At 38.5% G+C, this 12,500-nt stretch overlaps 1 protein-coding gene across 2 annotated transcripts in view; it reads right to left on the bottom strand.

Moving 5' to 3' along the window:
* The window catches only part of ras (Inosine-5'-monophosphate dehydrogenase ras), a 24,106-nt gene that overhangs the window by 311 nt on the left and 11,295 nt on the right, over positions 1–12,500 (bottom strand). Inside the window, exons 11-12 of one of the 2 annotated variants that reach the window (XM_027373143.2) lie at positions 7,809–7,952; positions 1–976 (exon numbers count right to left, since the gene is read on the bottom strand). The exon at positions 1–976 is cut by the window's left edge and continues 311 nt beyond it. In XM_027373143.2, the coding sequence (XP_027228944.1) occupies positions 871–976; positions 7,809–7,952 (250 nt within the window). In that variant the 3' untranslated portion in view covers positions 1–870. Of the gene's footprint in view, positions 3,622–7,808; positions 7,953–12,500 lie in introns of both variants that reach the window. The other variant, XM_027373144.2, reaches the window with a different exon arrangement.

Raw genomic sequence — 12,500 nt, 5'->3', positions numbered from 1 at the left:
TTGAAGAAAAAAAACAAAAAAACAATACAAGGGTAATTCACACCCGGCCCAATACAGCAACAACCAAGCATCTCACCACAAGCTATCTTCTGCCATAGTCCGTGCATCAGATTCTGGATACAAAAATTCCTGATGTTTTGGTTTGCACCATTGACTTAGAAAAATAATGTATTCAAAGGACTTGGAGCATAAGATTTTGAGGAATTGCGTAATTGTCAATAATAAACCACAAGTCTAGAAAGAATTCCAAATGTTATCAATTGGATCACACAATCACTATATCACTAGCAGACGCCCTGTAATGCCATCCAAAACCCGGGAAACCAAAGTCTATTAGTGACTGGCACCAACTATAGCATATAAAAGAGTTCAAATAAAAAGTACAGTATAAAGTTGAAAACATATAAAAGGTTCTGGAATGAGCAAAATCATTTGTTACAGATAAATTTACAAGAAATCCCACATCACAAAGGGCAGATGGAACACCTAGAAGATATGGTGTAATGATTCTCCCAATGCTAAAAATTAATCTACTTGTAAATGTTTAACAAGCCACCGGTACTTTTGTTCCACATCACTTAAACACTTTACTAAAAATATCAAAACTGGTCATTACGTAGTGAAATTCTTGTGAAACCACAATACTAACCACCAGCACTTCTTTAATGTTATTCTAGAAAATCTATACAGAAAATATGAATGCTTGTACCTTACTTGTGGTGTACACATATTCCAAAGCAAGAAGCTATCATGGGGATGCAATATTTATATTTGAACAAGCAACTGACGATATATCAAGGTTTACATTACCTTCTGTACCATTGCTCAATGTGTGTATTGAATAAAATGCCCTCAAAGCATGGTGTAATCTTAGAAGAGCCTCTTCTCATAGTTAAACAGACTGTGAACATTACCCTCACGCTGAGCTGAAACTGTGCGTTTTTCAAACTTCAGTTCACCTGCATACATCATGGATCTGCAAACAAATGGTTGATAGAGAGTTAAAAAGATAAAGGTTTCTATAGGCTCATAACTGGACTTAACTCAATATTTTTTTTCTTTTTTGTATTTTTGTTGTTTTTTTGTTTTGTTTTGTTTTTTGGCTACAGAATCTTAAACCCTTACATTTACAAAACAAAAAACTGATCTTATCAAATCTGCATATACACCGCAATGTAAAAAGTTTGAACATGTATTTCAAAAACCAAAAGCTACTTACATGACCAAAAGAATTCATTAAAAATCCTCCCTCTAAGCCATCCATATTAAGACATCCTAACCCAGACATTATCAATCTTTTCTTTTCTTTTGTAAAAGTACCAACTGAAGCTCATACCTGTTGGTTAGCCTCCATCTCCTCTAAAACTATGCAAGTGTCTTCTGGGATGTTATACACTCAACACACTCAAGTAGACACACACACCTTCACCCTTAGGATTCAGCAATTAGTTCAGACCAAACATGTTCTCAAATTAGGTCTGGAAAGCCCCACGCATACATCAGAGCATCAAACAAAATGAAACCGAACAAAAATATTCACATTATGTTTCATCCCCTACTTCTTGTTCCACAGCACTTGACAATAAAAGAATTACAAAACTGAGAGAGCAACAGAGCAGACACACTGCTGTAAATAACTGTAAAACCAACTACTTACTTTATTATGCCATTATCAAGACAAGACTATGAATATACTAAATATATACTGCTATAAAATCAGGTCAAATTACCATGAAAGTGAAAAACTTATGGTTATGGGATATCTGAAAATCCTTATGAAAGACATGAAAAATATCACATACTACACTTCAAATATTGTTGGTCATCCAGAACTAACATAACACTAATTTAATAAAACAATCTTCAGGCTGTCATGCTACATCACAAGATCTTTGAACTCAAAAGCAAAATATGACACCTGTGCTCAAAATTAATAAATCATAACCTATAATATAGACTTTGAAAGAGAATGAACAACTTTTTTATTTTAAAAATGTACATATCTTGTTTTATATAATACATCTGAGAAAGACTGTAACATCATTTGCTAAAATATCATAAAAAAATATATAATCCACCATGCTAATAAATAATAATAATAACAATAATGTGATAATATTCAAAGTTCATCAATACATATATAGAGTCAATGCACACTGCTCACATAATATTTGGCACAGTACACGAGAGAGATGCATCACTCAGCAATTTTAACAATTCACACATAATTCCTGCAAATATATAATTAAATAACACATAAAAAAACAAAGTTACAGCCCATACTTTATAGTTGACAATCTAAGTATAGATTTAGTCACTCTCCAACACTTGATTGACTTGAAATTCTTTTATCTTATTGTATACTTGAAAACATTACACTACCTTCAACATTCTATGTTATGGAAGTTTGTCTTTCAGTTTTGTACTTTGCATGTATGGCATAGCAAAGAAATTTCTTAAATGCTTTGTCAGATCTAACATCATCCATCCTCTACCATATTATCTATGAGTAACAGCTATTTTGTCCAAGTTATCAAAATATACTTTAAAAAAGAGGTAAATATTATACTCTGAAGATGCTATTTGAGAACTTGCACTCAAGCTGACAAGACTAAGCAACTTGTGAAGTCAATCAAGATTTGGATTAAAAGGAAAAAACAATGGCATATACCAAATACAAGCTTATCTCAAGAAGTTCCAAAAAGATAAGGATTAAAATTTTCTCAAGATCAGAATTTGATGCTCACAATTATATTCACATTATGGTTTCATACTTACTGGGACAGTACATAAGCAATACCTATGATCTTTGACAATAAAGACAGCAAACTCCCTCAAAAAGGATACTCCCACATCAGTAATGTAAGCATAAACATCATATTACACAAGTGCAGCCACCTTCATACACATTTAAGGATGAATTGACAAATAATAATTTTTGCTGTTTACTGCCTTTTTTCAAATACAAACTCTGCATCCTACAGCTACACCAGTTATACCTTGGATTTCAAACCTACTAGTTCAAGTTTCTTTTCAACTTTGCTCAGAAAATGAAAATATATCTGTAATAAATCAAAGCATATTTTTTTGGAAGAAAATGTAGATCTGCATATTGCATGCTCATTTGACTCCTATAACAGAAAACACTTTCACATATTATATTTCACAAACTGCATCTGTCCTTGTGCTTGTAAAATGTCATGTCCAACTGCTTTTATTGTACAATAGGTATTGTGCAATTTCATTCAACATTTGCAAATACAGTTGTATTTATTCATTCATACTACTAAAATTGTACACTGTACCACAAAGAAATATTCTGTAGTTAAATATCATATCACTGACAAGATCACATCACAGATCATGCTCCTATATGCAGAAGGCAAAATCAATAATGTATTTAAGTTACATAAAAAAAAATAAAACGTGAAAACAAAAAACTTTTTTCTGTTAATCATTCAACCTCCTGCAAAACTTAGTCCCTGACAACAGATTTTTGGCACGTTGATCGGTGATTAGTAAAGCCGCTTCTCGTACGAATGGAGACTATGCACTGCACCTTCTTTCTGTGCAGAGACAGTGCGCCTCTCTAATTTCAGCTCACCACTATACAGCATGGCCCTGGTCAGTTGAGAGGGATTGTTTTAGCCGACCTGTACATAGGGTAATCACTCTGAATGTGTTGGGAAATTTCACCATAAGATGGAAAAGTTCATGGAAACCCCTGACCAGCTAGGCATTAGGACGAGCAATTCCTTAGGCTGATCAGAAGGTAACATCATCAACTCAGCATCTTACCAAAGGAAAGAAACCAAACACATTCACAGATGCATGACAAAGAGGACAGATTTATTCTGTCCTTTATGAAAAAAAAAAGTCATTCCAGCAGGGTTAGACATGTTAGTCAAAAAAAATAGATCAATAAATAAATACATTTCTTTTAACAAACATTAATATTATAAACCATAAAAGGGACCAAAAGGTTGGAAAAATATATAAGCATATATATCTTACTTTTAAAATAAAATTAAGACTATATATCTATTTCAAAAATGAATTTTCAAAAGGTTTACTATAGTTTGTTACATTATGAAAAAAGTGGGAATAATCTTATCTTCATCATTATAATCATCCACTAACATCACTTGAACTAGTAAGGAAATGTAAAATAAGCAATACAGGAAATACATACCAAAGAAAAAGCAGTCTCCTTATCTCTAAAAAGTAAATATTGAAGAAAGTAATGAAAGAGATCACAAAAAGTTGCAAGTTCCAAGAAAGAGATTGTGAAAAATTGTAAAAAAAAGGTTTTCACCAATAAAAAAAAAAAGAGAAAGAATGTCTGAATTCATAAAAGCTAACAGTACAATACATGAAATGGCAAAATACCTTGAATATCACAGAATATGATGAAATTCAAATGCTTTTTCAATTAACACAATTTTACAAACAATAGCCTAAATATTGCTTGCACATCATAATATAACCCTTAACTACTAAGCACTATGCCAAGCTTCTACCATACACAATATTCACCTCCCTAAAACACACTGAGCTATACCTAACGGAACTATTTTTGAGGCATGAATGGAAAAATATCAAGTGAATAATTAAACAGAAAATATCCATATATATTTATCAGCTTATACATATACCACTCATCATCCAACCACTCCTTATTTAACATTTTACTGTTCTGACAGTGGGGATATTTGTTTTTCCAACATTTACACCACTCAATAGATACTTTAAATGCATCCGTTGGCCTGCATGTTAGCCTAGGTAACAAAGCCAACAGGGACATCCCCATTCATATATCAATATGGAGGCCTATTATCATTACATGGTTAAAAAATAATAATAATAAAAAAGACGGTGAGGATGAAGTGCAGTGTATACTGTACTAAATTTGACGCTCAGTTGCATCATCGTGCTGGTTAAGTGGATGATAGGCCACATAATATGAACCACCAGGAAAGAGGTATTTCAAGTCAGCTGGTCAGTCTAAAGTGGTAATTAAGAATGCTTTTATTTAATTTTCTTGGGTCAAGATGGTGGTCAAGAACCTTATCCCCAAACACTCCAACTGTCTACTACATTATATATATATTTATATATATATTATATATTTATATATTTATATATTCATATACTTATATATATTTTTATATATATTTATATTTATATTTATATTTATATTTATATTTATATTTATATTTATATATATATATATATATTTATATATATATATATATATATATATATATATATATATATATATATATATATAGATATAGATATAGATATATAGATTTATTTTATTTTTCCCCACAACACTTATGGGGCATATATTAAGCAAAAAAAGTAAACAGTTCATGTTCTTGATGTCAATGGGTTAAGAATCATATGGTATAAACTGACTCTTTATCCAATAATTGTTCTATGGAATAAATTCCTATCCAATAACTGGGATTGCCTACTTATCCATTCCACAAGATATATATAAAAATAAATAGCTTTGTTTAATTCTATGTCGTCATCTTGATAAGGCAGTTATCATACTCTGAGCTTAATCCTACAATACATAAATGGACATCTCTCTTATAGAATAAAAATGAGAATAATGGTCGTTTACATCTCTGCCCATGGTTATCCTCTATAAAGCCAAACAACAAAGAGCTAAAAACTCCTTGCTGTCAAATGGCAGACTTTATTCTAAATAACATCAAGAAGAAATCATTCATGGTCTTATGCACTGTTAACTAAGAATCCAAGTCTCTTTCATACTTTCTACACCATTTGCAAAATCAACCACCAAGAGGGAAAGAATATCTACAGAAGACATGATATTTGAAATGTCCCATTCACCAACAGCATGCTTGGCAAAGAAGAGAAAGGTAACATTGTTTATGCTGTAGTAGTCACATTGTCTTATTCCAGTCCCTACTAGATTATAACATCTATCTTCAAGGGAACATAAATGTACCTGTATGGAATGCCTAAAAGTTACATCTGATGAAAACATGTATGGAACAATAATCACAATTCTAACAATAATTGACTGTAGAGTAGTAATACTGAGGATAATAAATGTAAGACACTTTGATTACTCAAGTGAAAAAATATTAACAATAATCATTAACCAACAGTTTTGTCACAAACACCTACATATTGCAAAATACACAATCATTAAACAATATCTAATATATTTACTGTAGAGCATGTCATCCCCATTTGTCCACAGAATATTGAATAATTGGTTTAGCTTGTAATAAGCACACCAATGGCAACTTCTGCATTAATTCTTAAATTATCTTGATTGTGTTAATTTTACTAATACATGCTCTAGACAAAGTAATTTTAGAGATATTTCAAGTTGATGTTCTTTACTTCTGACTCATCTCCAGTCAGTGGTAAAGTAAATAAACAAACAAACAAAAAAAGCATTTTTGCTTTCACTTTACTTTTATTCTGATACAATTTTGCTTTTAACTACACTAGAGCATTTGAATCATTCCTGGTAAGGGAGTAAAAATAAAAAATGTTTGAATATTCAGCTATTCTAAGCAGAACCAACCAATTAAATTTTATTCTTCAGTAAAATAAAAATAATAAAAATAAAAATAATAAAAATAATAATAACAATAACAATAATAATAATAATAATAACAATAACAATAACAATAACAATAACAATAATAATAATAATAATAATAATAATAATAATAATAACAATAATCCTAAACAATATATTTTCTTTTCAGAGATGGATTCCCTACCCACGAGTACTATCAATAATCCCCTATTATAGTAAATAAAAATTATATTCAGGATTTCTTACTGCTGTTGAATGATTCTTTTATAACCATAAAGTTGTTTATATTTCTATACTCCAATCAAGTGGTCTATACAAGGGTCTACCTCCACTCAGATATCCAAGGTTTTCAGAAAATGCCCTAGGGTAGAGAAAAGATTAAATATATGTATATGAAGTGCATGTGCTTTTACATATTTCTATGTTCATGCTATTCTGTGTATGTGCAGGACCATGCTTTTTATTTACAAGCACATCCTGGTGTAAATGCACCAATAATATGTTTTGGAACATGACACCTTATGTTACCACAGACTCATAATGCTTTACAAAACAAAGTTGTTATTTTTTCTCTAATAAGACAAAATCCTTTAACCCTTAATTGTTAATATTCTACACTCTAAATGTTTTTTTTTATAATACCGTAGTTTACAACAACAAAAAAATATGTATAACCAACAATGATACCTTTCTTATATGAAAATGTTGAAACACAGATGCATGCAATGAGAGATACACAAAAGATAAATAGATGCAAAGATGCGAGTTAAGCATGCATAGGTTTTAGTGCTCATGCAAAACACTATTAAAACTAAGCATTATCTACCTGGTTAAGTGCTTCTGTAATTCTCCCAGTATTTAGTTATTTGAATTCTATACTCCTTGTCTTAAAAATATTCACAAAATTCTAAGCCTTTTCTAAATAATTTCGTTAAAAATACACGTATACACGTCTATATCATATATCCAGTCTGTGCTTGTGCATTTCATATTTGTTGCATTTGAGCATCAATTTGAGTGTGAAACAGGATCTTTTTTTGTGTGTGCTCTTGTAGATGTACTTGTTTCTATTTGTATTTGAATGTGTATTTTAGACAAATGTATAAAATCACTGATAATTTTAATGGATGAATTACAGAAGTAAACAACAAACTATAGGATCATTTTTCAGGCTGCTTTCACCCTCCTGGCTTCAGCATAAGAAGACACTAACCTGAGCATTGAGCATGACTTGGCACCGATGTCTTGACAGCCATGCTGAATGCCACACACCAAGTATGGCAGGAATCTTAGGATGGACCCCTTATCCACAATGGAGCCACTGACTCCCTGTGCAACCTTGATGCGGTCTCCCTCTCTGTTGGGATGAGGAGATGTACTGATTATCATACTGGGTCTCAGACATAACTAAAAATGATAATATAAAAAGGGAGGGTCTTTGGCTGATGGTAGATGCAATGAAATTAAGAGTACATGCATAACCAGCAAATAATGCAAAGGCCATTTTAAAACCATAAACATCAATAAAATTATGAAATTATTATAAATACATTAAAAATAAAAATCACTAAAGTAAAAATAATCAGCAGATAAATCTTCCATGGGAAGATCATGTATACTCTCAGTTGAAAACAAATGACCTTGAAACATTCAATATCTAGCATAAGAATGGATATTTATATCAAAGTATCTCTATATGATAACTGACAACAGTGCATTACAAAACTTCATAAAAACTGGACATTCTAAGTTCCACAGCAGTGCATTCTAGAGCTACAAGTTCAACAGATACATTTCTGGTTTACTTGCTAGTGCAAGTGCAATAAACTGATACCTCCTTTGATAAGGACTTGACTCAACAAGGTGCCAACTTCTCTAAGGTGTTATATACATTTTACATATATAATCTTCTCTAAATCACAACTATCATAAAGCTCTTACTTTGACACAAATAGAGATAGAAATGTACATAAATATTTGTGCAGATGGTGTGTTAATTCTGAGAGCAACTTACTTAGAATAATAAACAGGATAACAAAAACTAAATTGAAAAAAATAAATAAAAAAATATACAGAATGTTTAGATGCAAGAAAACGGTTACCAGAAAAATAACTAAAGTAAATAAAAGCTGTTCTTGTACCCTAAAGCCTCATGATACATCCAGTATAAACATTACAAACCTATGGACACTGTTAGCTCTTTAGCTGTACAACATATACTGGGACGCAGACACGCTAACTACTGTAAAACTGGTTTACAGGTTAGTCTTACCCCCCTAAATACATGATACAGTTAGGACTGTGGGCCACTGATGCAGGGTTACTTGGGCCTGACTGCATTTTGCATGCACAGTTGACCCCACTAGGAGGGCCGCTGAACACAATTATTGGTTAGTTTATCACAGGTTAAAACTGTCAAAGGAAACCTTTTAAAGTCCAAATGTATTTGGTTTGTGATTATGATATAGTTAAAGAATGCTCTTAAAAACTAAAAATATAATTACAGACTTCTATATAGAACTTTACACAATGATTAACATGCACAAGACTGCATATATCATCACTGTTCTCTAAAACTATATCATGTATCAGTATATCATCATATAGTTTCTTCCCATCTCATAGCATATTCATACATGCATATGTTACTGGACAAATGTATTTAAGCGAGTATACATGTATTTATGTAAATGGTCGTGTATAAGAATATGCCTCTGCGTGTGTGTGTCTGCCTGCCCCTGCTTGAAAGTGTCTGCCTGCCCCTGCTTGAGAGTGTCTGCCTGCCCCTGCGTGAAAGTGTCTGCCTGCCCCTGCCTGAGAGTGTCTGCCTGCCCCTGCCTGAGAGTGTCTGCCTGCCCCTGCCTGAGAGTGTCTGCCTGCCCCTGCCTGAGAGTGTCTGCCTGCCCCTGCCTGAGAGTGTCTGCCTGCCCCTGCCTGAGAGTGCCTGCCTGCCCCTGCCTGAGAGTGCCTGCCTGCCCCTGCCTGAGAGTGCCTGCCTGCCCCTGCCTGAGAGTGCCTGCCTGCCCCTGCCTGAGAGTGCCTGCCTGCCCCTGCCTGAGAGTGCCTGCCTGCCCCTGCCTGAGAGTGTCTGCCTGCCCCTGCCTGAGAGTGTCTGCCTGCCCCTGCCTGAGAGTGTTTGCCTGCCCCTGCCTGAGAGTGTCTGCCTGCCCCTGCCTGAGAGTGTCTGCCTGCCCCTGCCTGAGAGTGTCTGCCTGCCCCTGCCTGAGAGTGTCTGCCTGCCCCTGCCTGAGAGTGCCTGCCTGCCCCTGCCTGAGAGTGTCTGCCTGCCCCTGCATGAGTGTGTCTGCCTGCCCCTGCCTGAGTGTGTCTGCCTGCCCCTGCCTGAGATTGTCTGCCTGCCCCTGCCTGAGAGTGTCTGCCTGCCCCTGCCTGAGAGTGTCTGCCTGCCCCTGCCTGAGAGTGCCTGCCTGCCCCTGCCTGAGAGTGTCTGCCTGCCCCTGCCTGAGAGTGCCTGCCTGCCCCTGCCTGAGAGTGTCTGCCTGCCCCTGCCTGAGAGTGCCTGCCTGCCCCTGCCTGAGAGTGTCTGCCTGCCCCTGCCTGAGAGTGCCTGCCTGCCCCTGCCTGAGAGTGTCTGCCTGCCCCTGCCTGAGAGTGTCTGCCTGCCCCTGCCTGAGAGTGCCTGCCTGCCCCTGCCTGAGAGTGCCTGCCTGCCCCTGCCTGAGAGTGTCTGCCTGCCCCTGCCTGAGAGTATCTGCCTGCCCCTGCCTGAGAGTGTCTGCCTGCCCCTGCCTGAGAGTGTCTGCCTGCCCCTGCCTGAGAGTGTCTGCCTGCCCCTGCCTGAGAGTGTCTGCCTGCCCCTGCCTGAGTGTGTCTGCCTGCCCCTGCCTGAGTGTGTCTGCCTGCCCCTGCCTGAGTGTGTCTGCCTGCCCCTGCCTGAGTGTGTCTGCCTGCCCCTGCCTGAGTGTGTCTGCCTGCCCCTGCCTGAGTGTGTCTGCCTGCCCCTGCCTGAGTGTGTCTGCCTGCCCCTGCCTGAGTGTGTGTGTGTGTGTCTGCGTGTGTGTGTGTGTCTGCGTGTGTGTGTGTGTGCCTCCGTGTGTGTGTATATATTTCTGCGTGTGTATGTGTGTGCCTGCATGTGTGTGTGTGTGTATCTGCGTGTGTGTGTCTGTCTGCGTGTGTGTGTGTGTGTCTGCGTGTGTGTGTGTGTGTCTGCGTGTGTGTGTGTGTGTCTGCGTGTGTGTTTGTGTGTCTGCGTGTGTGTGTGTGTCTGTGTGTGTGTGTGTGTCTGCGTGTGTGTGTGTGTGTCTGCGTGTGTGTGGGTGTCTGCGTGTGTGTGGGTGTCTGCGTGTGTGTGGGTGTGTCTGCGTGTGTGTGGGTGTGTCTGCGTGTGTGTGGGTGTGTCTGCGTGTGTGTGGGTGTGTCTGCGTGTGTGTGTGTGTCTGCGTGTGTGTGTGTGTCTGCGTGTGTATCTGTGTGTGCGTGTGTACGTGTGTGTATCTACGTGCGTGTGTGTGTCTGCGTGTGCATGTGTGTTTCTGCGTGTATGTGTGTATGCGCGTGTGTGCGTGTCTGTGTGTGTGCGTGTGTGCGTGTGTCTGTGTGTGTGTGCGTGTCTGCGTGTGTGTGTGTGTCTGCGTGTGTGTGTGTGTGTGTCTGCGTGTGTGTGTGTGTGTGTCTGCGTGTGTGTGTGTGTGTGTCTGCGTGTGTGTGTGTGTGTGTCTGCGTGTGTGTGTGTGTGTGTGTGTGTCTGCATGTGTGTGTGTGTGTGTGTGTGTCTGCGTGTGTGTGTGTGTCTGCGCGTGTGTGTGTGTCTGCGCGTGTGTGTGTGTCTGCGCGTGTGTGTGTGTCTGCGTGTGTGTGTGTCTGCGTGTGTGTGTGTCTGCGTGTGTGTGTCTGCGTGTGTGTGTCTCTATGTGTGTGTGTCTGTGTGTGTCTGCGTGCGTGTGCGCGCCCATGTGCGTGCATGTTTGTCTATGTGCGTGTGTATGTGTACCATGTGTTAGTATTCAAATGCGTCTGCACGTGCATGTATGTCTGTGAATGTGTCTGCACGTGCATGTATGTCTGCACGTGTGTGTGTGTGTGTGTTTCCACGTGTGTGTGTGTGTGCCTGCACATGTGTGTGTGTCTGTGTGTGTGCCTGCACGTGTGTGTGTGTACCTGCACATGTGTGTGTGTGTGTGTGTGTGCCTGCACATGTGTGTGTGTGTGCCTGCACGTGTGTGTGTGTGTGCCTGCACATGTGTGTGTGTGTGTGTGTGCCTCCACGTGTGTGTGTGTGTGTGCCTGCACGTGTGTGTGTGTGTGTGCCTGCACGTGTGTGTGTGTGTGTGCCTGAACGTGTGTGTGTGTGTGTGTGTGTGTGTGTGTGTGTGTGTGTGTGTGTGTGTGTGTGTGTGTGTGTGTGTGTGTGTGTCTGTGTGTGTGCCTACACGTGTGTGTGTGTGCCTGCACATGTGTGTGTGTGTGTGTGTGTGCCTGCACATGTGTGTGTGTGTGCCTGCACATGTGTGTGTGTGTGTGTGCCTGCACATGTGTGTGTGTGTGTGCCTGCACGTGTGTGTGTGTGTGTGTGTGCCTGCACTTGTGTGTGTGTGTGTGTGTGTGCCTGCACTTGTGTGTGTGTGTGTGTGTGTGTGCCTGCACGTGTGTGTGTGTGTGTGCCTGCACGTGTGTGTGTGTGTGTGTGCCTGCACGTGTGTGTGTGTGTGTGTGCCTGCGTGTGTGTGTGTGTGTGTGTGTGTGTGTGTGTGTGTGTGTGTGTGTGTGTGTGTGTGTGTGTGTGTGTGTGTGTGTGTGCCTGCACGTGTGTGTGTGTGTGTGTGTGTGTGCCTGCATATGTGTGTGTGTGTGTGTGTGTGTGTGTGTGTGTGTGTGTGTGTGTGTGTGTGTGTGTGTGTGTGTGTGTGTGTGTGTGTGCCTGCACACGTGTGTGTGTGTGTGC

This window comes from Penaeus vannamei, chromosome 26, assembly GCF_042767895.1.
Source record: "Penaeus vannamei isolate JL-2024 chromosome 26, ASM4276789v1, whole genome shotgun sequence".
In the NCBI taxonomy this organism is placed as follows: Eukaryota; Metazoa; Arthropoda; class Malacostraca; order Decapoda; family Penaeidae; genus Penaeus; species Penaeus vannamei.
Note: the sequence above shows the minus strand (reverse complement) of the source record. Positions and strands in the feature narration are given on the sequence as shown.